Source organism: Monodon monoceros, unplaced genomic scaffold (genome assembly GCF_005190385.1).
Source record: "Monodon monoceros isolate NGI ecotype Baffin Bay Population unplaced genomic scaffold, NGI_Narwhal_1 Super_Scaffold_18, whole genome shotgun sequence".
Lineage (NCBI taxonomy): Eukaryota > Metazoa > Chordata > Mammalia > Artiodactyla > Monodontidae > Monodon > Monodon monoceros.
Genome location: NW_021703774.1, coordinates 51,647,936 through 51,673,419, shown reverse-complemented (window position 1 = coordinate 51,673,419; position 25,484 = coordinate 51,647,936). Strand labels below are relative to the sequence as shown.

The 25,484-nt window shown below is 40.0% G+C and overlaps 1 protein-coding gene across 16 annotated transcripts in view; it reads left to right on the top strand.

Moving 5' to 3' along the window:
- PAPPA2 (pappalysin 2) overlaps positions 1 to 25,484 on the top strand; it is a 556,585-nt gene that overhangs the window by 303,948 nt on the left and 227,153 nt on the right. For all 16 annotated transcript variants that reach the window (XM_029227419.1, XM_029227421.1, XM_029227422.1 and 13 more), the window contains one exon: positions 7,994 to 9,065. In XM_029227419.1, the coding sequence (XP_029083252.1) occupies positions 7,994 to 9,065 (1,072 nt within the window). The remainder of the gene's footprint in view (positions 1 to 7,993; positions 9,066 to 25,484) is intronic.

The following is a 25,484-nucleotide window of genomic DNA, read 5'->3' as shown; positions in this document are numbered from 1 at the left end:
GCAGTCAGTCACTGAGTACTTTGGTAATTTTAAGGCTCAAAACCCAGAATGGAAGAAACATATACCGCACCCCCCACCCCTTTAAAAATACTTTTTTTTTTTTAAAGAGCAGTTTTAGGTATACAATAAAATTGAAAGGAGGATACAGAGATTTCCCATATATCCCTTGCCCATACACATGCATTGCCTCCTCCATTATCAACATCACTCACCAGAATGATCTTTTATTTTTTTATTATTTTTTTAAATGTTTTATTCTCAAGGATGACTTTTCACTGACACATCGTAATCACCCAAAGACCATAGTTTACTTTAGGCTTTAATCTTGGTGCTGTACATTTTTATGGGTTTGGACAAAAGTATACTGAGGTATAGCTACAGATCATTTTCACTGCACTAAAGGTACTCTGCTCTTCCTATTCATGTCCCTCCCCTCACCCCTGGCAACCACTGATCTTTTTCTTTTTTTTTGCGGTACGCGGGCCTCTCACTGTTGTGGCCTCTCCTGTTGCGGAGCACAGGCTCAGCGGCCATGGCTCACAGGCCCAGTTGCTCCGCGGCACGTGGGATCTTCCCGGACCGGGGCACGAACCCGTGTCCCCTGCATCAGCAGGCGGACTCTCAACCACTGTGCCACCAGGGAAGCCCCGTGTGTCTTTTGCAAGTGTTTTCTCCCAGTGTGTGGTTTGTCTTCTAGTTCTCTTGATATTGTCTTTAGAAGAAAATTAGTTTTTAATTTTAATGAAGTACAGCTTATGAATTATATCTTTCATGGATCATGTCTTGGTGTTATATCTAAAAAGGCATCATCATACTGAAGGTCATGTACGTTTTCTTTCCTGTGTTATCTTCTACAAGTTTTGTAGTTTTGCATTTTACAGTTAGGTCAGTGATCCATTTTGAGTTAATTTTGGTGAAGAATATAAGATCTGTGTCTATATTATTTTTTTTGTTGTTTTATATGGGGATATCTGGTTGTTCCAGCACCATTTGTTGAAGAGACTGTCTTTGCTCCATTATGCTTCTTTTGCTCCTGGCCAAAGATAAATTGATTATATTTATGGGCTCTCTATTCTGTTCCATTGATCTATTTGTCTACTCTTTCACCAATACCACAATATCTTGATTACTGTAGCTTTATAGTAAGTCTCAAAGTCACACCCCTTTTTAATTTTAAAAAATCAGATGACCAGCAAAGCAGCCACATCTACTTTAATAGTCGGGGGTGAAGGAGACACGTGGTGGCTTGTATCTGCTTTCCTTTTGAGTCTTTCTAGTGGTGGAACTGGCTCAGACTAGCTCACCAGAGCCAATTGTACACTTCTCTTCCCAACTCCATGTTCAGGGACATCAGTAAATTAAAATTGGCCATTGTTGGAATATTTACACCACAGAAATTAGCAAATGCCAACAATCAGTGTTTGTTTGTTTGGTTTTATCCCTTCAGAGAACCAGTTGTTAAACATTCATCTGCATAACACTGATTTTGTATCTAATTTGTTCTTCCCTTTGATAGTTCATCATCAAATTCCTTCTAGTCGTCACAGGTAATGCTTATTAATCACTTTGTATGAGTTAGGCACTGTGCTAAGATCCTTCACATGTGTTCTTTAATTCTCACAACAATGTCATGAGGTAGATCTGTGATCTCAGCTTGTGGTTGAGGGATGCTGAAGAGAAGACCAGTGGTGGACAGATTTTTATTGTACAGGTACAATTTGCAAGTGAGTAAAGTGAGGTTCAGCAAGATGATGTAATTTTTCTGAGGTCACACAGCATGTTAAGTGGTAGACTGGAGACTGTAGCTTCTGGCTGACTCATGCTTGTAACCACCATGCACTATGGTCTTCCCCAGCATAGAACACTGTTCTGGGCTCAGAATCATGACACGTTGGCTCTAGTGTACTCTACGTACCCAGACTGACACCTGCCCTCTCAGAACCTCAGTGTCCTCGTCTATATAATAAGGCTGGTGATGATACTCATCTGCCTAGCTCACAGGATGGCTTTACCATTTAAATGTTAGTTACAGCAGATTGCTTTGGAAAGCTTAAGTACTGTATAAATGGGAGATATCATTACATGATAAGAAGTGAAGGAAAAAAGTATTAACCAAAAGAATACTACATCACGGTTAAGAAGATTCAGCTAAAGTGGATATTTTATATAAATGCAGGTTCTATGAAATATTACAGTAAATGTTTCTGGGTGAAATGGCAGGACCTTTGATCTGGGAATGCCTGAACTTACCTCTTGAAATTCTTTGGCTTTGGGTCTCCCTAACCTTCCCAGACACTCTGATTAGTAATCAAGGTGACCTTAGTTTCATGGGCAGATTTGATCGGAACTAAGTTATTAAGAAGGTAGTCTAGTGCTGGAAAGTTGACATTTAGTAACTTCAGGGAGAATTTTTGCCTTATTATGTCCATGTTTTAATAAAGGTTTGTTTTTTTGTTTTTTGTGTTTTTTTTTTTGCTGTTCACATAGCTATTTATACTTCCAACTGTCAGCATATTTCATTGTAGTTGTTTATTTAAGGTTTATTTTCCTGACTATACTGAACTCCTGATGATGTCAGATAACCGTATGATTATTACAGAAATCCCAAGCACCAAGTACTGAGATTGGCGACTAGTATTGCTGCATAAATAGCTATCCAACAAGTGCATGGGTGAACTAACTACATGGAACTCTTGTGGTGTTCATGTATATCTTATGCCACAGTTGTCCATCTGTAAGCTTTGAAAAATTTCTTAACTGCAGTTGGAGCTAGTGTGTGAGGCAAGGTCAACCACATGGTGTTTCATGCTAGAGATCATCTGTGTGTTCTTAGGATATCAGAGGCATTTGGCAGCAGTAGGAAAGCCTCAAGGTATTCCCTAACTTACACAGTCCAAGCCCCTTACTGTGTTATACAAGACCTACCTTGACATGTTTCACCTCTGGTGCTCTCCATCCTGCCACTGTGTGGAATGATTTGTAATTCATTAGCCTGACCAATTCTTACACACTCTTCAAGAGTAGGTTTGGGTCTCATCCCCTCAGGAAATCATCTCTGAACTATGGGTTGTGATTAGGTTTTGTTTTCACTCACCTATGTATTTCTTTTTTTTGGTTTGTCTGTGTTTTTTTGTTGTTCGTTTTTGTTTGTTTTTTTGCGGTACACGGGCCTCTCACCGTTGTGGCCTCTCCCGTCGCGGAGCACAGGCTCCGGACGCGCAGGCTCAGCAGCTATGGCTCACAGGCCCAGCCGCTCTGCGGCATGTGGGATACTCCCAGACCGGGGCACGAACCCGTGTCCCCTGCATCGGCAGGCGGACTCTCAGCCACTGCGCCACCAGGGAAGCCCTCACCTATGTATTTCTTGATGTTAGTTCTGATATTATATTAAAATTACTTCCTATGTTGCCTGTTCTCCCATGAGACTATAACTCCTCAAGTGCAAAGACTACCTTTTCTTCCAAAGCTGAGAAGAGTGTGTACATCTGGCATGAATGAGATGTTCAGCAAATATTTGAGGAACTGAAATGACTAATTCCAAGTGGAATTTCTTTTTCTAGGAAGAGCAAGACAGTGAGATGAAATGTGAACCCTTCAAGGCTTAGTGGGGTGACAGCACTTCAAGTGGCCAAGCATGATCCTCTTCCCACCAGCTAGGGGTGAAGCAGAGAGCTTCCAGGTTACGGGTTCAATGTTGGGGCTAAGTCTGTGTTTGTCTGAGCACAGACTGCAATTCTAGTTTAACTGCAGTCTGGTTTATTCAGTCTCAAGGGAGAAGAGAATCAGATAATTTTCCATTCAATACCCTACAGATTGGAGGAACAGATTTTAACCAGTACAGACTATAAGAATATAGAAGATGCAGGGGGTAGAAACATTTATTTACTCTGTCCTTGTAAATTTTGAAAATCCCCACAAGGACACACTCATGATGCCATGAAAGAGGTTGGGGTGGCTGGCAGTGATTCTCAGGGAGATATAAGCATACTATGCTTCAATGCCACAATTTCCCCTCTTGGAATAATAGATCTTTTAGCGGGAGCAGGGGACACTTATTTCCATTTCAGTAGTCTTAAATGTGAGTTGTATTATAGATAATAAAAAGCCCCAATTAATAATGAATCCTAGACAATCCATTAACCATATCCTCTAACAGCATCATATCTGTGCACTTATTCATAACAGGCTCCTGTTTCTTTTAACTGCCTTTCATTCCACTAGTTTTCTGAATTAATGAGCAAGAACGTATGGTTACGTAGAGACCTCAGACAGACCTAAAATGCTCTATCTGATGTGATCTTTAAACAAATGGTTTAAAACAAATGGTTTAAAAGAATTTCAGATGCGATTTCCACTTTCATGTCTGACAGCTTATTGATAACAATTTTTCTAATTCCTTTCCACTGGTTGGAAAAATTAAGATTCCCAACTTCTGTCTTCTGCATTTCCATCCACTGAACAGCAGTCAGAAGCTTGATTTGTTTTGTTTGTTTTTTGTCTTTTAAAATTTATTTATTTTATTTTTGGCTGCGTTGGGTCTTCATTGCTGCATGCAGGCTTTCTCTAGTTGTGGAGAGCAGGGGCTACTCTTCGTTGCCGTGCGCAGGCTTCTCATTGCAGTGGTTTCTCATATTGTGGAGCATGGGCCCCAGGCACGTGGGCTTCAGTAGATGTGGCATGCAGGCTCCATAGTTGTGGCTCGTGGGCTCTAGAGCGCAGACTCAGTAGTTGTGGCGCATGGGCTTAGTTGCTCCGTGGCATGTGGGATCTTCCCAGACCAGGGCTCGAACCCGGGTCCTCTGCATTGGCAGGTGGATTCTTAACCACTGTGCCACCAGGAAAGCCCTTGATTTGTTTTTAAAATATAGAATAACAGCAGCTCTCAACATGGTTTCACAAGAATCTGTATTTGTGAAAGTTCCACTTGTGATTCTGATCCACGGCTAGTGTTGATGTCATTGGTTTCTTAGTTCGTTTGGTTTGCTATAACAAATATACAACAGACTGGGTGTCTTAAATAGAAGAAATTTATTTCTCACTGTTCTGGAGGCTAGGAAAGATAAAGGCACCAGCAGACCTGGTGTCTGGAGAGAACCCTTTTCTTGGTTGGCAGATGGCTGTCTGTCTTCTTGTATCCTCACATGGTGGGGAGCAGAGAGAGAAGCTAGCTTTCTTCTTAAAAGGACACTAATCCCATCATGAGGGCACCACCTGCATAACCTAATCACCTCCTGAAGGCCCTATCTCCAAATATCTTCACATTAGAGAGCAGGGTTCCTACAAATGAATTTTGGGAAGACATAAATGTTCAGTCCACAGTAATCGGGTTGGAAAATTCTATTTGTTAAATATGGTTTTTTTTTTCCTTCTCTGGAATGAGTGCAGGGCAGTGCTTCAGCAATTATTTACTCTCTTCCTATAGATGAAGTATGAGCAGTGGTAATGCAGCAAATAGAATGCAGTTATCTAGGTACCTAGTGAGGTTTCACATATGCTGCTGTGACATCTTATTAAATTAGAGAGTAAATAATCAGTACTTTCATAATCATTCAAAAAGTAATACTTCTATATACTTTCTACAACTCCCAACTAAAATTGACTATTTTAATGCTCTTGGCCAATAAATCCTTTCTAATATAATTACTAAAATTTAGATTAATCAGAACTAAACTAGTATGAAAAGAAAATTCCATCTTCTGTGTAGTGCCTCAAGAAGTTAGAAATAACATTTTAGACACACTATAATTTTAATAGCTTCCTATGAGCTAAGTAAGTAGAAACAATTATTTTGTTGCTACTAGAAGTTCTAAGGACAATAAGTTAATGTGTTCAAAATTGCAGTTAGATGCTGGCAGGTAACAAGCTAATTATCTAGTAATTTATAAGTCAAGCCTAATAATTTATACCACAACTCATATACACCTGTATATGCAACAAATAAGAAATAGCCTCCTCCTCAATTCTTCCTCTTAAAAACCAGCTGATTGGGCTTCCCTGGTGGCGCAGTGCTTGAGAATCTGCCTGCTAATGCAGGGGACACGGGTTCGAGCACTGGTCTGGGAAGATCCCACATGCCGCGGAGCAACTAGGCCCGTGAGCCACAACTACTGAGCCTGTGCGTCTGGAGCCTGTGCTTCGCAACAAGAGAGGCCGCGATAGTGAGAGGCCCGCGCACCGCGATGAAGAGTGGCCCCCGCTGGCCACAACTAGAGAAAGCCCTCGCACAGAAATGAAGACCCAACACAGCCAAAAATTAATTAATTAATTAATTAAAAAAAAAAAAACAGCTGATATTTACTAGTTGAGAAGTTAGTAACTCCATGGTTCTGATATTAAATATTGCAGCACATTTCTTCATAGGTTAGTGGATGGACATAATTAAGGCTAAATGTACTTATGGAAATAAGTGAACCAAGGAGAAACTATGAAGCAGGAAACTTATTACTGATCTCACTAGGTTTGTCTGCTTTTTTGAAAGTCTACCCAGTACAAGAATTTGTAAAGCAGTAATTGTTACATTCCTTTACCATACAGACCTCAATGTAAAAATAAACAAAAAACCCCAAACAATACTAGAACATCACCATTGTATTATACCTAGTCATCACCAGTACTTGGAAGTCTAATTATTAGAATTGCTAGATTGGGGATGAGTTGCTTTTGTTAAAAAGAACATTTTATTTTTTAAATCACAAGTTACTGATTTATGTTAGAAACAGAAGAGAAGATAATCTATCATTTATGAAGAACATAGCTACTTTTAAGACACTTGCCTGCAATTAGAATGGGAGGACTCATGGCTTTAAAATCCAAACTGTCCATAGAGTGGTACTCTTTGAGTGGATTATATAGGAGCTCAGGTAAATAAGTAAAACTGTTGGCTGGGGGAGGCTGGGGAAGAATAACTCTTGGTTTTAGCCTCAGGTATCTATCTAAAGGCCAGCCGACTTTTCTAACATTCATTCATTAGTTAAAGCAGTATTTACTAAGCATTTCCTGTGTGAATGTACTGCCTCTATGTAAATTACAATTGAAAGCTGCTGTTGAGACCCTGCCTATATAGTATAAGAGGGACCGGGAGGATGGTGGGTTCATAACTGCAGATGGATTGCTGGGAACATTCAAGGCCTCCAAATTGCCTTCAGTCTTCCTATTTCATCTGTGGTCCTGTTACATCTGATTACTTCTTCCTGCTGCCAACTTGTTAGTGACATAGTTATCTACAGGAATTCCTTCCTTTGTTTATGGGACTTAATAGTGCTGGGCCTCCCATGAGCAAAGTGGTAAGTAAGGTAGCATGTGGTGAGGAGCTTCGTTTACCTGGGAAAGTTCCACTTCTGTACTCTGGTGGGCGTTACTGGTTATAAAACAATCATTCTTATAATTTGACTAGGTTTATTTAGTCTAAGACCGTGGGGCAATGTCATTTTGCTTACTCTGGGGAACAACTGTTCACTATGATGGGTATCCTTGCCCTTGGGCACTAGAGGGAATAACATGTCTGGGATGTTACAGTCTTCTCCTTATTTTCCCCACAAGAATCATCATTTCAATATTCAATAGAGAAAAATGATCTTTTGAAGGGGTAGGAGATTACTAACTTTTGTAAAAACCATGAAGGCCCTCATGACTTCTGAGGAAGTGGAAAGAGTGGGAAGTCATGGACACAGAGTCACCCTGAGGAACGTTTGTGACAGAGTGGTGAGGATGGTTTTCACTTGCATTAGACATCCCCTTACAACTTCCATTTTAGTTATTTAAAAACGTCAGAATGCTTTAAATTGGATGGAATCTCAAGTTAAGTTCCTTTTGGGGAAAGATGTTGCCAGCCTGATATGGGATACTGGACAGGCAGCTTAGGTGGAGAATCTGTATCACTTATTTTTTTCCCATTAAAAACCTACATTCTTGCTATTTATATGGGTTTTCTTCTCCCTTTCTCCATCCCCTTTGTATCTGGTATTTCTCCCCTCGACTCTTCCTTCTTTCCCAGGTGTGTTTGATAACTGCTCCCACACTATCAGTGACAAGGGCTGGGCCCTGGGGATCCGCTCAGGGAAGGATGTGGGAAGGCGAGATGCTCGCTTCTTCTTCTCTCTTCGCACTGACCGCGTGAAGAAAGCCACCATTATGATGGGTCACGGTCGCTATCAACCAGGCAAGTGGACGCACGTGGCAGCCACTTACGATGGACAGCGCATGGCCCTGTATGTCGATGGCACTCAGGTGGCTAGTAGTCCAGATCAGTCCGGTCCCCTGAACAGTCCCTTCATGGCATCTTGTCGCTCTTTGTTCCTGGGTGGGGATAGCTCCGAGGACGGGCACCATTTCCGTGGACACCTGGGCACACTGGTCTTCTGGTCGACGGCCCTCCCACAAAGCCACCTCCAGCACAGTCCTCAGCAGCCAAGCGAGGTGGAGGATTTGACCACCCTGCTACTGACAGCCAGTTTTGAGCCCCTGGAAGAACAGTGGGCCCCCTTTAGAGATGGGAAGTACCCACGGCTTGAGGTTCTCCAGGGCTTTGAGCCGGAGCCTGAGATCCTGTCACCTTTGCAGCCCCCGCTCTGTGGGCAAACAGCTTGTGACAACGTGGAACTGATTTCCCAGTACAGCTGGCACTGGCCCCTTCGGGGAGAGAAGGTGATCCGCTACCAGGTAGTAAACATCTGCGACGAGGAGGGCCTGAACCCCACCGTAAGTGAGGAGCAGATCAGTCGGCAGCATGAAGTGCTCAATGAAGCCTTTAGCCGCTACAACATCAGCTGGCAGCTGAACATCCACGAGGTCCACAACTCCACCCTGCGCCACCGTGTTGTGCTCGTGAACTGTGAGCCCAGCAAGATTGGCAATGACCACTGTGACCCTGAGTGTGAGCACCCACTCACAGGCTACGACGGGGGCGACTGCCGCCTGCAGGGCCGGTGCTACTCCTGGAATCGCAGGGATGGGATCTGCCACGTGGAGTGCAACAATATGCTGAACGACTTTGATGATGGTGACTGCTGTGACCCGGAGGGGGCTGACGTGCACAAGACCTGCTTCGACCCTGACTCACCTAGGAGGTAAGGGACGGGGGCTTGGGGTATCTGGCTTGTAGGGTACATTCCTAACATCGTTTTATCCTTTTGGCTTCTGGAGACAAAAGAGTGTTCACACAGCCCCCAAATAAAACATTCATCTACTCCACCAGATATTATTGAACTTTCATGAAGTACCAGGTGTTGTGTTGGGTGATTAGGAACACAGAGATGATTAAGACGAGACACAGCCCTCACAGCTCACTTTCTATGGAGCAGACAGCTGTGTACGTGGTGTGAAATGCACACGCACCAGGTGCTTAAGACACAGGAAAGCTGAACAACTTGGTCTATCAGAGGAAGCCAGGGCATCTTCACAGACAGCAAACAAGGTATATGTCGATAGAAACCAATCAGCACCAGTTATACATGAGCATTCCTTTTATAGTCTTAGGTTTCCAGCAAAGTAACAGGAATTCATGAAGAGGCCCATGTGTGAAGCAGTTCGAGCAGTTCAGCAGCTTTATGAACATAAGACATTCTACATCTAACCACAAGTCTCCTTTAGATGACTGGAGGCTTCCTCTTTTGCCCCATTAAATTCCATTCTCCACACGGCATCTGGAAAGATCCTATGTAAAAGGTAAATTAGATCCTGTCACTCCCCTTCTTAGTTTTTTTCCCACTGTTCTTAGAATAAAATCCAAACTCCCCTCCTGTCTCCTGCATCACAACCTGACCCCTGCCTTCCTCTCTAGCTTCCTCCCCTGCTCTCCCCACCCACACTGCACAGCCTCACTGTGACTGTTCTGTTCCACTGAACAGATCAAACTTGTTCCTGCCCCAGGGCTTTGCACTATCTGTTTCATCTTCTTGGAATCCTCTTTTCCTTGGTCTTCCCTTGGTGAGTTTTCTCTTGTCATTCCAAAATCTACTTAAATGTCACCTCCTGGAGAGGCCTTTCCTGATCTCCCAAGTTGACTAGTCAATCGCTATTATGTCAACTAATTTAAATTCTCTCTATAACACATCACTTCTGATGTTTTTCTTGGGTATTTGTTTATTTGTCTTTTCCTGGCTTGGAATATCAGCTCTATGTGACCAGAACACTTGTTACATTCCCAGTGCCTAGAACAGCGGCTGAGACGTAGTTGCTTATTTCATGTTTATTTTAATGAATAAATGGATCTGATGTGTCATCTGCTGTGAGACAGAAGCCAATAGGAGGATTTCCATTTGATGGTTGATGCAGGAGTTGGGGAATGTTAGAGGGAGGTAAGAAAGGAGAGAGGTGGGTGGTAAACTTAGTAATTTGTGTATGTGGGAAAGGGTTCCCCATTTATAACTGGTACCTTTGTACGAATTATAAAAAGGCCCACACCTGAGGTAGGGTGTAGTGTTGGTGGGAGGTGGGAGGACTAGATCTCAGCTTCCACCCAATACCTGAATGGCTGCCTTTGTGGGTTTTGGCCATGATTTGTGTGGTAATTCATGGTCTTGTGTGTGGTCAGTCCTCTTGGTGCCCCTGTGCATGGGCAGTTAGCACCAATGAATAGGTTCACCTGTAGCTCAGATGTCTGACATCAAGGATCGAGTGTAAGATTTGCAATCAGGGGACAGAGTTGAGTTCCAGAGTCCTTGCTACTTAACCAGCTGTGTAAGTTGCGCAAGTCACTTTTGTAAACCCAGATGTCTTGTCTGTAAAATGAGGGTGATTGCAGTAATACTTTGCGTTACCTATATCTTTGGGTTATTTTTGTGAAACAAATGAAATAAGGTACAGGAAAGTGCTTGGTAACTCTAAAGTTTTCAAAGTACAGAAACAGTTCTAAACTAACGTTAGTTATTATCATTATTAGAACTGACAGATGGGAAGCCTTTGTTTACATAATAATACCCAGGGAACTGATCACATTACCAGAAATATTTGCATAAGAAAGATTCTGTTTGGGTTTGGTTTTTAGATTTTGATAACCTTAAGCAGAAGCTAAACCTCACTAACAACGTTTGCCAACTCTTAGGATCTCCAGAGAACTCTCCAGGGAAATCTGGCTTGTTCTCATTTGTCTACTAGCTCATTACAACAACCCACTGCCTTGACTGAGTGAGCTGTCTTTCAAGGTACCCAGGCATCACTCTCCTTAGAGTGGCCCCTTGTGTCTCTAAATACTTACTGCCACTGCCCTCATCTGGGTGTTTATAACTTATTCCCCTTACCACTTCAGAGTTGCCATGGTAACTTATCCTTTTCTATCTGTAGACCCAGACACGTTTCAAACTTTCTTACCCCTACATGCAAAACTCACTTTGTGGAATAAAAGGAACTAGTCATACTTTTTTGATAGTTAAAAACATTTAAATAAAAAATAAATGCTCCTGGTTAAAATATCAAATTGTACCAAAAGGCAATTTTACCAAATTGTACCAAAAGGAAGAATGACAATCCCCTTCCTAACTCTTCCTCATCCTTCTCCACTCTGTAGCCTTTCTCCCATATTTAATTATTTTACTTGCCTCTTTTGGTAATAACCTCCATGTACATATATCCAGATATTATATTTATATCACTTGATTCATCAATTTTATTTTATTTTTTTAAATTATTATTATTTGGAGGGGGCCATGCCATTTGGCTTGCAGGATCTTAATTCCCTGACCAGGGATCCTCAGCAGTGAAAGTGTGGAGTCCTAACCACTGAACCACCAGTGATTAGGACTGATTCATCAATTTTAAACATTATGCATAAGTTGCTCTTATTACAAAGATGAGACTTTTACTTTGTCTCCTCCCTCTCCTCTGCATTTTTCTAATATAGTAATTTTACTATTTTTGGTTGAGTCACATATATATATTTACAACATTATGACTGTAGAATATTTTTCTTTTGGTTGCAGAACAGAGTTTTATTCTTTTACTATATTTCCTTTCTGGCATAGCTCCCCCACTCTCCCATACACATACACCCTCCCCCTTGAGTCTCTATTTCCTCCCTCCCTCCCTCCCTTCTTTTATCTTCCTTCCTTCCTTCTTTTTTGATATCTTCAATCATTTTCAAATGCTTTATCATATTAGCTAATCTATAGAATGTGTCTTTTTTTTTTTTTTTTTTTAACACTCCTCTGGAGCTCTCCCTTCAAGTTTATTCCATTTTTTTCTCTCCTCTTCTGACTCGACCAGTTATCTTTAGTTCTGCTTCACAGTTGTCATCCTGGAATTTCTCTTCACTGCTTTTGTGAGGGGGAATTGGAGTCACTATGTCCTGAATTTTATGAACCTCTCTTAATTTACAACCTCATTTTACTGGAAAACATCCTTAAGTAACTTTCTAAGAAAGGATGTTTTAGGTAACTTTTTCAGAAAAGCATTTCTCAGAATGTTTTTATTTTGCCTTTACCCCAAACTGATAGTTTGTCCTGGTGTAAAATTTTGGGTTGGAAAACATTTTCTCTTAAATTTTTGAAGAGATCCATTAGTTGCCTCTGTGTTTTAGAGGTGAATTTTTTCCTATTAAAAATTGTTTTTGAATTTTAACCTTGTTACTTTAGGGATTTTATGATAATTTCTTTTTAAGTGTTGGCCTTTTATTCTTCTTTTGTTGATATTCAGTGGTCCTTTCAATTTGGACACATGCCCCTTACCTCTGGCAAATTTTCTGAAGTTATTACTTTGATATTTCTTAATTCTCTGATCTCTTTTTCCTCTCTGAAATGCCTGAGGATTTATTTCCTGAACTTATTCCCTGTCTTTTTTCTCACTTATATTCTATCTCTTTGTTATTTTGTTCTATATTTTGGAGATTTCCTTGAGTTTATCTTCCAACTCTTCTATTGAATTTTTTTTTAATTTTAGCAATCATATATTTAAGACTTTACTCTTTGATTTTCTATATTAGTCTATTTTTATTTTAAGGATGCACCCTTTTTTGAGGCTAAAAATAAGATGAATTCTGAATTTTTTTTCCCTGTGTACTATATCTGATTCGTCTATAGTCAACTTTTTTCCTCTTAATTCTTATCTGTCTTTCATGCTGGTGGATTTTCTCAGATGTCTAGTGCTTATTCACAATAGGAAACACACTTTCATATCTCTATTCTTATGATTTAAAAAAGGATATTTATCTATGAATTTCCTCTTTTAGAGGGAGAAATCTGAAGGCAGACTGTAGTGGAAAGGATAGGTTTTCTTTTTCCCAATTCCCTTATACTTATTTCATGTACAGACCTTTTATTCATACTCCATCTTCTCTGCCTTGTATTTCTTGTGCTGAATTTTTATTATTAAAAACATTGACTGTTTTTCATAACTCTTATTGGCAAGAACCATATTTTGAAAAAATTATTTATCAAGTTCCTGTGATGTGGCAGACACAGTAAGCTAAACAAAGGGACAAATATAAAGAATACATAGAGTAAGTGTTAATACCTTAGTGGAGGGATTTAGTAATTTTATCTAAATACCTGGGTTGAAATCCAGTCTGAGGCACTAAAAGCAGAACATAGAGTATAGACTGCTTTTCTGTGCCATGGCTTAGACTGTTTGAAAGGACTTTGGATTCATAGAGGTGTGGATCTCTGGATTTCTATGAGGGCCTGTGACTTGGTAGAGTTGGTGGTTGTATCTAAACTAAATTACCCATATCTAGCAGCCCTATTATTACAATTAAATCACAGTGCTCAAGTTCACAATTCCTTTATTTTGTGACTCTAAAGAGACCCAACTCCAACAAATTTTTCCAGACATTTTTTGAGGAGCAGAGCGTGCCAGGCAGAGAGTCCCTCTACTCAGGAGCTCACCATTTAGTAGGGGGTGGTTGGGAAGTAGGGGACACACCTACAGATAGATTACTAACGTGCAAGTACAGTGATTGCTTTATGAACAATCCTTCTTGTTTCTCAAATCCTGCTCAATGTTCCCTCTTCCCCCACCCCCAGCAAGAAACCAGAAATGTAGCCCAAAGGAGTTCCTCTCCCAAAAGCTCTGACAGGAGGAGAGAGCACCAAACATCTGTAACCCAGATGGGCCTATCAAAGGGAGAGTATTTATCAGACTTGGGGCTGGTCAGAAGGAGATATGAATTATAGATATATTACCCAGCCAGTTGAACAGAATTACCAAGATAGAGGAACTTGGCTTGTGGAAAGGGAAGGCTACATACGCCAGAGGTATGTTTCTACATAGTAGCTGCCCTAAGAGAGGGTCTACAATTGCTGGGGGAAAGAAGGGCTTGAAAGTCCACTTTCGTAAAATCACAGATGTCATTGGCTACTCCCTATGATGCATCCTAGGAAGCCAAGCCAAGGGGATCTCTGTGCCCTAAGGGAAACTCAGCTTCCCTAATCCTTGCAGGCTTCAGCTTCTTTTTGGTCATGACTTGTTTCTGTTGTTTTTCTCTCTAAAATTACGTCTCAGAGATGAAGGGTTCTTTGCTGCTGAATCTACTTTCCATCCCTTACTCTTTCTCTCCTTTTCACATCAGAGTTGAGCTTAGTATCCAACCAAATCTAGAGCACTATGTTTACCTCTTTGCTTTGGTTTCTGTGTGTCAGATTTCATCACTCTGTTATCATGTGGAGAAAAATCACCAAATAAAAACAAATGGCTGAGGGGAGTTCCCTGGTGGTCCAGTGGTTAGGACCCTGAGCTCTCACTACCAAAGGCCCGGGTTCAATCCCTGGTCTGGGAGCTAAGATCCCACATGCTGCTCGGTGAGCCCCCTCCCCCCTGCCCCCCCAAAACAACAACAAACAAATGGCTGAGAACAGTTTAAGTGAGAGTCATTAACCACCTAGTGTCACCATGCTGTGAAGCAGACAATGGGATCAAGGCAGTGCCATGCATTTGTTTTCTGATGCCTGTGGTGGGCTGAAGTCTCTGTGTCTTAGTGCCTCACTGTCTCTTCTCTGCCTCATTTCCTGAGTTTTGATGGTGGGGAGTTTGAGAGCAGAAGAACTGCTGTATATAGCAATGCTAGAGCATGGTCTGCTTCCCTCTAAAAGGGACCTCAAGAGGGTGGGCTGGGAGGTGCCCTGCAGAAACATGGCACAGAGTGGTGTCTGCAGTTGTACACTATAGGATATGTATCTATGGGACAGGAGGACAGTTGCATGTGACATTCAAGGGAACAGGTGGAGAAATTGGTGCTGCACGGACCTGGATGCTCTGGATTAGCTCTGCTTTGCTCACCCACCCTCTGTGGCTGTTGAGCCAAAGGAATGGTTGGGCTGGGCCCCTGCAGTGGCAGATCTGTTAAACATCAGCCCAGCTTCATTATAGGTTTCTTTTGAAGTTGGGATTCAAAGTTCCCTGCAGCCAAAAAAAACACGCATGGGGAAAATAAGTGTAAGGGGTAGAAGAAGGCAGAGAAAAAAGAAATGGAGAAGAAACTTTAAAACTGAACAGCAAGAAAACATCTAAATCCCTCCACTAAAATGCACAGGCTGTGCAAACTCTAAAGAGACAAGTCTCACCTCATTCTCATTTTATCTGGCAAAGGGAATAGGAGAGAAGATATAAGAATACCTTCTGGTAAGCTCAGAAAGTTTACTAACAAATAGAAATGTCTCTTGGTTGTTTTTCTACAGGCCAATTTCTCCGTAGTTTCAATAGATACAATTCTATAGAGTAAGTGAAATCCACAATTTTTCTGTTCACCTGGCTGGCTCAGTGAACTTTTCTCCCCAGGTAAGTGGGGAGAGGTTGTTTTTCTCCTTTTCATGGCTATTTTCTAGGCAAATAGGCAGACTTGTGAGTAGAGCCCTGTGGTATGTCTGGGTTAAAAATATTTCCTCTTAGAAAATTTTTAGGAGAGACCCTGGTCTCCAAACACATTCAGTTGTTCAAGATACTCGGGTATTTTCCTAGGAGCTGGGGTGCTGGCTTTGGTACCCTGGCCAGATGCCAGTCTGTCTCGGAGGATTTCACTTAGGGATCTTTTCCTAGAATTTAAGCCTAGGAAATCTGAAAGACAGCTGCACACTTACACATGTTTTCCTTTTTTTTCCTCTAGGAACACTGTTTGCATATTACTTTAGTGACTGAATGAAAGTCACAGAGAAGTAGGTTGGGGAGGGTATGGAACATGTAGTTAGTCTGGGCATCATGGGTTATTCTGAAGATTTGTTTCATCAGAGCGTCATCCCCTGGAGGAAGATGTTGACCCATTAATTTTCTGAACCCCAGTGCATCTCTCACTTCTCACCAGGAGCTCTGTCTGTGGCTGTGGACCGGATTTTCCTAGCCTGATGCTTGGCTGACTCCTACTTATCCTTCAAGTTCAGTTAGAATGTCACTTCCTCTTTCCTGGTAACATTCCTTGGTCCTCAAGTAGGGATTATCTATCTCATTTGTATCACTTCTTATCTCCCTACTGCCATCACTCTGCTCTGATCCCATTGTCTCTCACCTATGTTATTACAATAGCCTCCTAAGGGTCTCCCCACATTTGCTCTTGCACCACCCTGCAGTCTGTTTTTTAACAGAGCAGCCAGAGTAACCCTATTAGAGTATACTTCAGACCAAGCGATTCCTCTGCCTGGAATTCTCCAGCAGCTTCCCCGCTCATTCAGAGTCAAAGCCAATAGTATTGCTATAACCAACAGGACCCTACCTAATCTGGCATCAGTTATTTCTGTGGCCTCGTCTCCCACCATGCTCTCCCTTGTTTACTCCATTCCAGCCACACTGGCCTTCTCATTGTCCCTTAGCTTGGCAGACATATTCCCGCTGCATAAATGTTTCAGTGGCTTTTCATCCAGCTGGAATGTGCATCCTCCAGATTCCTACATGGCTAGTGCTCCCTCTTCCTTCCAGTCTTTTTTCAGAGTCACCTTCTTAGTGAAGGCTTCTCTGGTGACCTCACCTAAAATCCCAACTCCTCTGACTCTTCATGGTTTCTTCTCCGTTTTACTTCTCTTTTTGGAATTTGTCACCGACATGCTATGTATTTAAAATTTTTGCTTAACGTCCATATTCTCCACTAGGATGTAAGTTCCATTAGAGAGGGGGTTTTTGTATGTTTGAGTTACTATTTTACCCTAGCACTTAGAACAACAAATACTAAGAGTGTTCAATAAATAATTGTTGAATAAAGGACTGTTCTTACCCTAGTATAGTGATTGGCAGACTGTGGCCTGTGGACCAAATTTGCCTCACCACTTGTTTTTGTAAATTAGAATGCAGTGACATGCATTTACTTACATATTGTCTATGGCTGCTTTCATGTGGTAGAGTTGTATAGTTAGAATAGAAACTGTGTGGCCCACAAAACCTAAAATATTTGCTATTTGGCCCTTTACAGAAAAAGTTTGCCCACTCCTTCTTGAGTACAGATTTACCATACAGTATTGTAATTACCCGTTGTTATCTGTCTCTTGTACAAGGCTTTAGGCTCTTCGTTCATAGTTCTTGTAACATAGGAAGTGCTCAATTGATATTTTAAAAATGAATTAACATATATATGAATGGAAAATAAATGACATGGGGGAAATGACAGTGTTGGGCAAGGGTTTGGGAAGGGTAGAATGTGCTACTCTGTATTGAAGAAAGAAGGATATTCAGAATCTACACTCTAGTAATCCTTCCTACTGGCCCCCTTACTGTTGTAGGATTGCCATATTCAGAACTAAGTAAAGTAACTAAAGATACCCATGAAAGTGTGAATATGTTGGCTGAGGAGGGAAAGGCTGTAAACCGTTTTACTCATTATCTCATTATTTGAGTGGCTGAGCTCCCAGATGGCTCTGAAACTATGAAACACAGAGCAAATTTTGATAATCAGAGAAATAGTCAACTATAGTAGCCGGGAAGTAAGATGAATCCTCATTAGCTGGGGAGACAGTGATTGAGAGAAAGAGCAGACCCCGCAAAGTGGATACAGGGCCCTTCAATGAGAAGGGCCTCTTTGAGGTGATGTCACAGATTAGCCAATATTCTTACCAAACATTTTAGTTTAGGCTTTTGTGGTTGTAGAGAACAGAAACTCACTCAAGTTAACTAAAAAAAAAAAAAAAAAATTATTGTACAATTACATATGGGCTGGAAGTGGAGCTAGAAGGCTGCTAGGGACTAAGGCAGGTTTCACACTTCATTTCTCTCAAAGGCTGCAGGGTTCTCTACATCTTAGTGCACCTGCACCGTTCATATCTTGTTCCCAATTTGCTATATTACTCATAGTTCCCATTCTCTAATAGCCTTAGTTTAAAACTAGACTCAGCTTTCTGTGGCTCCTGCTTTATCTCATTGAATCTTCTCTTAAGATTCACATCCAATTGCTAATTGCCTCAGTCTCTTGCAGAATCTTGGTTCATATTCTGGAGACAATTAATGTGTATTGGCCCAATTCATCTTTACACGTCAGGCTAGAAATCATAGGTTTCTGGCCAGCCTTGAATTTAATCAACTGTGGCCAAAAGAACAGGATGGCAGGGAGGGCTCCTCAGGGTTCCAAGGCAACATCTCTCGGCTGGTGCCAACACTCTGGGTAGAGCAAACTGGCTTTTCATCTTTACTTCTTGGAGACTCCTGACATACATAATTTCTTAGACCTTAGACCTTGGTACTCCTAGTAATGTAATTCTCACAGAATTTTAATGCCAATTTTATTCCTAGGATTTTATGATTTAGAATTCAAATCTCAATCAAATATGTCATGATAATCCAGGTAAATTACATAGTTCATAGCAAGATTATATATATATATATATATATATATATACACCATATAACATATATATATACATGGTACTGTGATGTCTCTGTATGTGTCTGTCTACCATGTATCTATCTATTTTACCAAAAAAACACAATAAAATCGTTTATTTAATGCTCACTATAGTTCTAAGAAGCAGATAGTTTGCTTATCTCCATTTTATGTACAAGAAAACTGAGACTGAGATAGTTAATTAGCATCATGCAGTGTCAGGACAGTGATTAAACTCTGACTACAGATCCTGTGTTACCAACTACCATTCTATATTGTGTGTCAGGTATAATAAGTCTTACATGCCTAGCAAAGTACTTAGCTCATAGTGGGGGCATGATAAATATTTGTTTATTTTAATTATATAATGATTGTTTCAGAGGATATATATCTCAAGGGATGAGGGAAAGACAATGGAAATCACTATGAGCTTAGTACTTAGGAAAGACGTTATATAAAATGTGGATTCCTTAAAATATGAATAGTAAAAAGCAAGAAAGAGTTTATTAGGCAAGGACAAAGATATGACCCAAATACAAATGTCATGTGCAAACATATTCAGGCCTCCATAAGAACAGCAATATGAAAGGAAGGGAAATTTCCTAGAGAAAAGTAAGAAAGAGAGAAAACTGGAAAAGTTATATTGGAAAGGCCTTAGCTGTTGGGCTAAGGGATTTGAACAGTAAACAATTGGGAGCCGTGGGCTGTGTGTAGAGATATCTATGTATTGATTGATTGATCAATCGATCCATAGACATCTTTTAAAATATATATCTGTTTTAATATCTACCATCTCTCTTGAATTTTAGATCTTCCTTATGGGATCATTTGGCTTATCCCTGAAAGACATTTTTTAGAATTTCCTTTATTAAGTGTTAGCTAGTCATATGCTTTCTTAATTTTAATATCTATGAAAATGTCTTTATATTTAACCAAACTTCTTTTTTGTTTTTGTTTTTTAAATTTTTATTGGAGTATAGTTGATTTACAATGTTGTATTAGTTTCTGCTTTACAGAAAAGTGAATCTGTTATACATATACATATATTCACTCTTTTTTAGATTCTTTTCCCATATAGGTCATTGCAGAGTATTGAGTAGAGTTCCCTGTGCTATACAGTAGGTCCTTATTAGTTATCTATTTTATATCTAGTAGTGTGTATATGTCAACCCCAATCTCCCAATTTGTCCCTCCCTCCTTTCCCCCCTGGTAACCAAACTTCTTAAAAAGTAACTTTTCTAGGTAGGCAATTTTAGATTGGCTGTTTGTTTCTCTTATCAAGGTATTATACCACAGTCTCCTGGTTTCCATTAATACTACTGAAAAATTAGCTATCTAATTGTCATTTGTTTGTATTTACTCTGTCATATCTCTTCAAATATATCTTTTTTCTAATTTTTCTATTATTTCCTTCTGAATTTCCTATTAAATATATATTACACTTCCCACTCTCTACTTCATGTCTCTTAATATCTCTTCAATTTTTTAATCTTTGCCTCTCTGTGTTGCACTTTGAGTAACTATTTTTGGATTTATTGCCCAGTTGACTCTATTCAGGTTTGGCTAATTTGCTCTTAGAACCCACCAATAAATTTTTAATTTTTATTAGTATACTTTTCATCTCCATAAGTTCTATTTAATTCTTTTTTTGTATCTGCCTAGTCATTTAAAAAATCAATTTATGTTACTTATTCATACTTTGGATATTCTTTTTTATTTTTAAAAACAATTTAAGGTGATGGCTACATGAATCTACACATGTGATAAAATTGCATGGAACTAAAACCATACATATTATTATGAGTAAAATGGGAAATCTGAACAAGATTGGTGGATTGTATCAATGTCAGTATCCTAGTTGTGATACTGTATCATACTTTTGCAAGAAGTTATCATTGAGGGAAACCATGTAAAGGATATTCATTATTACTCTGTAATAGTTCTTATATGTGAATCAGCAATTATCTCAAAATAAAAAGTTTAATTAAAAACATATTAGGCTAGATAACTAATAAGAACCTACTATATAGCATAGGGAACTCTACTGTAATGACCTATATGGGAAAAGAATCTAAAAAAGAGTGGATATATGTATATGTATAACTGATTCACTTTGCTGTACAGCATAAACTAACACAACATTGTAATCAACTATACTCCAATAAAAATTAATTTAAAAAAACATATTAAGGGCTCCCCTGGTGGCGCAGTGGTTGAGAGTCCGCCTGCCAATGCAGGGGACACGAGTTCGTGCCCCGGTCCGGGAAGATCCCACATGCCGCGGAGCGGCTGGGCCCGTGAGCCATGGCCGCTGAGCCTGCGCGTCCGGAGCTTGTGCTCCACAACGGGAGAGGCCACAACAATGAGAGGCCCGCGTACCGCAAAAAAAAAAAAAAAAAAAAAAAAAAACATATTAAGCATACCTCTTTTATATTTTATATCAGCTAGTCTGATTCTGTTATTTGTTAACAGAATAATTTTTCTGGTTCTTGCTCATGGTGCCTTGTTTCCTCATGTGTGCTTTGTGATGTTTGATTGGGAGCCCATGATCCTTGAAATTTTATCTCTCCAGTGTCTTTCAGGCCTGGATTGAAGATATACTCTTTTACTTATGCCAATTTCCTGGGGCACTAGGAACATGAAACCACTTTAAATATATATAATTGGCATAAGGTTTTTTAAACCATAGGGTATTATGAATTTGGAGTAAAAACTTGTGAGTGATGACTTGTGGTTATTTCCCAAGGGAGATATTTACCTTATTTATTGGGCCAAGATTGCAGAATGTGTTTCCTTGCTGTTCCCCTTGATGAAGAGCTTTAAAAAAAATTTTTTTTTTTGGTATTCTGTTTTATTTATGGAATAGATCTTCAGAGTCCTGGCTTTATGTGGAGCTCTTCCATAAAACTCCCTATCTTGGCTAAGTTATTTTGTTTCCTATCTAAGATTCTCACAAGGCCATCCAACTGAAGGTCAAGGGCACCAGGAATAAGCAGAGCCTTCAGGGAAGCCAGCTGCTTCAGAGAATGTTTACTTTTCTGGATTCCTATTTTTACTTTGTATGTGGGCTCTGGAGGTAACCTTTAATTTCCTTTCAGCTTCGTAACTATTTAAAATTTATTTTTGTATTGTATCAAGAAGTTATAGTAGTTTCCAGTAGAGGGATGATCAAGGCTTCTAAACTCTTTATACCAGAAATGGAAATAACTCTCCAGAAAACTAATCTGGAGGCAGCATGCAGAATCAGCGTTACGAACCAGGGAGCCTGGAGGCAGGAACATGACTTTGTAAGCTCTTATAGTAGTCTAGGCAGGAAAAGGCAACAGGTTGAAAATGGTTACGGAAATTATTGTGGCATGGTGAAAAGAACTAGGAAACTAAAAATGAGGAAAACTGGACTCTAGTCCTAGCTCCAGCCTAGTCACACAATTTAATCATACGTTCGTTCATATTCATAGATATTCAACAAATATTATTTGAGCACCTATTCTAGGCCAGGCACTCTTTTAGACACTGCAGGAGGTAAAGAAAAAAACTTCCTTCCCTCATGGAGCTTATAGTCTAGTGTGAGGAGACAGGCAGTCAACAAATAACAAGTGAATACATGATATGCCAGATGGTGATAAGTGCTGTGGAAAGAAGTTCAGAAAAATGAGGGAGACAGGGAGTAGTGCTGGCTGTGGAAGCAAGATAAAGGGTATCCATGGAAGGTCTTCCTGAAAAGATGGCATTTGAGCAGATATATGAAGGAAGTATGAGAGTGAGCCACGTGGAATCCACAGCAGAGGAAGAGCAAGGAGTTGGAGCAGAATGAGCTAAACAGAGATTAGTTGGTGAGTACAGGTCACGTGGCCTATCAGGCCATTGTGTGGATTTTGGCTTTTAGTTTCAATGAGGTGGGAAGCTGCAGTAGAGCTTGAGTAGTAGAGTGACTTAAGCAGTGGAATGATATTAGTGAAGAACATGCAGAGAAGTGCCTAACTGCTCTGACTACCTCAGAGGAATATGATGATGTTCACATGAGATAATACTTGTTGAAAATGCTTTGTAAGCTGAAAATGCATCATAACTAAAAGTGTTTGGTGAGACATGGCATTGCGTTCAGCAGTGAATTTGAAGAGACGGTGGACATCCTGAAGGAGATGTTGAGCATATGATTGAAAAAGAGATGTGAAGGAGGTATTCATCTCAGTGTGGAATTTACAGGGGCAAGATCGTGCCTTATATAGTAATAAGGAGTCATTGTGAAATGGAAAGCAGGAGACGTTATTCACCCTGACCCACAGGGAATCTGTGCTCTATCTCCCCTCCTAAGCATCTTTCATGTGTGAGTATAAGAATGCAAAGCTGAGTACAATGAGCATCTCCTCGCTAGTATGCTTTCAGAAAGATTTACGGTTTAGGAAGGCCTAGGTCTACAATCTGTGCTCAGTATGCAGTAGGTACTCATAATTGCCTGCTGAATGAGTGCTGCACAATTGGGAGAGGGGTGTCATAGCACTTAGGACTGTGACAGAGTTAGGGATTCAAAATTATTTCAAGTAAAATTTTGAAAAGATTGAATGCTGGTCTCATCACAACGCCATGAAAATTTACAGGGATGAACTTAGACTTTAGGATATAAAAACTGTATAAACCAAGCTGATGTATAGTTGTGTTTACAGCAATCAATGTGAAAATGATCGTAAGCATAGGCTTCATATTACGGAAAAGTGTGATGTGGCCATTAAAATTATACCAACAATTTTGGGCTCTGTTAAAAAGGGATAAAGTGTTCAGATCTCTGGAGGAGATGCTCCCTCTAGACACAGTCCTGATCAGGCTCTGTCTGGAGCCTAGGCTTAGTTCTGGGCAGTAGGCTTTATGAGGAACACCGGCAACCTGGAGGACATCCAAAGTTTGGTGAGGAGAGTGGTGATGCGCAAGATGGTAAAATGGCCCTTTTCCCTTTCAAGTGTGGATTTTTAACTTCTCTCTGCTTGATTGAAGAATGAGCATAAAGGGTATTTTTTAAAAGTCACAATGGCCTCTTTCACATCTTATTCATTCTGTTCGTTCATCCACTCATTCATTAATTCATTGTTTCCAACAAACGTTTATTGAATGACTACTATTGATGCTTTAGATGCAGTAGCAGGCTCTAGGGATATAATTCTTGTATTCAAAGAGCTCAGGTGGGAGAAAGAGACATACATGAATATAATTGCAATACTGAGTAGAATATAGCCAAATACTATCATCTCTAATCATCTTCGGCCCCCCTAAATCTGAATTTCTATAGTAACTAACCAACTTGTCTTTCTACTTTTCGTCTTCCTCCACCTTACTGTAAAAATTAACTCCGTATGTTGTATCAGAGTAATCATTCTAAGAATCATTTATATGTTTAGCTCTTCCCAATTGGAAGTACTCAATTGGGCAGTAGAGACCAGAGGGGGGATATATTAAGCAGGAGCTCAAAGTCAACAGAGAATTGGCAACTATCATATAGTATAAGAAGATTTAGGGTAGTAACTGTAATAATAGTTGCCATTTATTCAATGACTTAACCATTAACTATGAAAATGGGACATCATCATGGGACATTCACAGTCCAATATTAGGACAGTTATTCAAACTGACTCCATGTGGAGCATAATACTTTCAGTTAAATACATTTTGTAATCTTATCTAACTCTTTTGTTCAATAGTTTGGTCTACTTCTTTCCCATAGATTTTAATATAATGGAAAAAACCAGCATCCCTGATTCTGTCATTCTAGGACCTTCCTGCATTATCATAGATCCTTGGTCAGCAAATAGATACAATCACATTTTTCCTTTTCTTAGTAGCCTAGTCCATCTCAGGTAGTTTTGGAAAGGACTCATAGTGAAAATGGCCTTTGCAGTAGTGGTCTGTCCTGTTTTTAGAGTTCTTGGGGAGCTGCCATAGCATCTTTATGCAATTAATTTGAGTGGATCACCTTATTTCAAGAATTTATTTTGGCCAATACTAAAATTGAAATATAAGCCTTTCCTAAGGCTTATTATTCAGTGTTTTTCTTTGCTTATTAATATATTTAGACTCAATTTTTACAGAAAGAGAAATCATTGTACATTTTGCATATATATTTCTAAATAAGAGGTCTCTGGAAGAAATGTTTTTCATTTGTTTAGGGGTTAGTTTTACCCTGCCTTACTGCAGACAGGACTTAAGGGGTAACTTGTATTTTAATATGATACAGCAACTTAAAGTAAGAAATGTATGGATAAGAAAGGGGGAAAAGGGGAAAAGGGGAAAATAAGAACAGGTAAGAAAAGATTGTCAGTGATGAATTCAGTACGCAGAATGAAGGCATGCATAGTAGAGTGTTAGACTACAGATTTAGCTATGAACTTCCCAGAATCAATACAAAGAGGGAGATGAGCTAAGCTCCATGACTTACTTTATTTATGCGAAGAAAACAAACAACTTCTCAAGAGAACAACAAGCATAGGTAATCATACTGGACCAAAATTTCTCCTAGGGGACCACATGTAGAGAAAACTGCATAGTGCAACGAACAGTGTTCTCAACAACACTCTTAGCAAAAATCTAATATTCCCCCACATAATGAGTCTTGGGTCTGCTCCTAAGCACAAGCAAAAGGTAATTTTATGACCTCAATTTCCACCTTTTAGAGGATGGTTGGAATAATTTTATACTGAAACAATTTTAAAGAAGAAGTATAATCAAGAGACTGGCCCTTCTGTGGAGGTAGGAAAGGAAGGGATTCAGAACCCAGGCA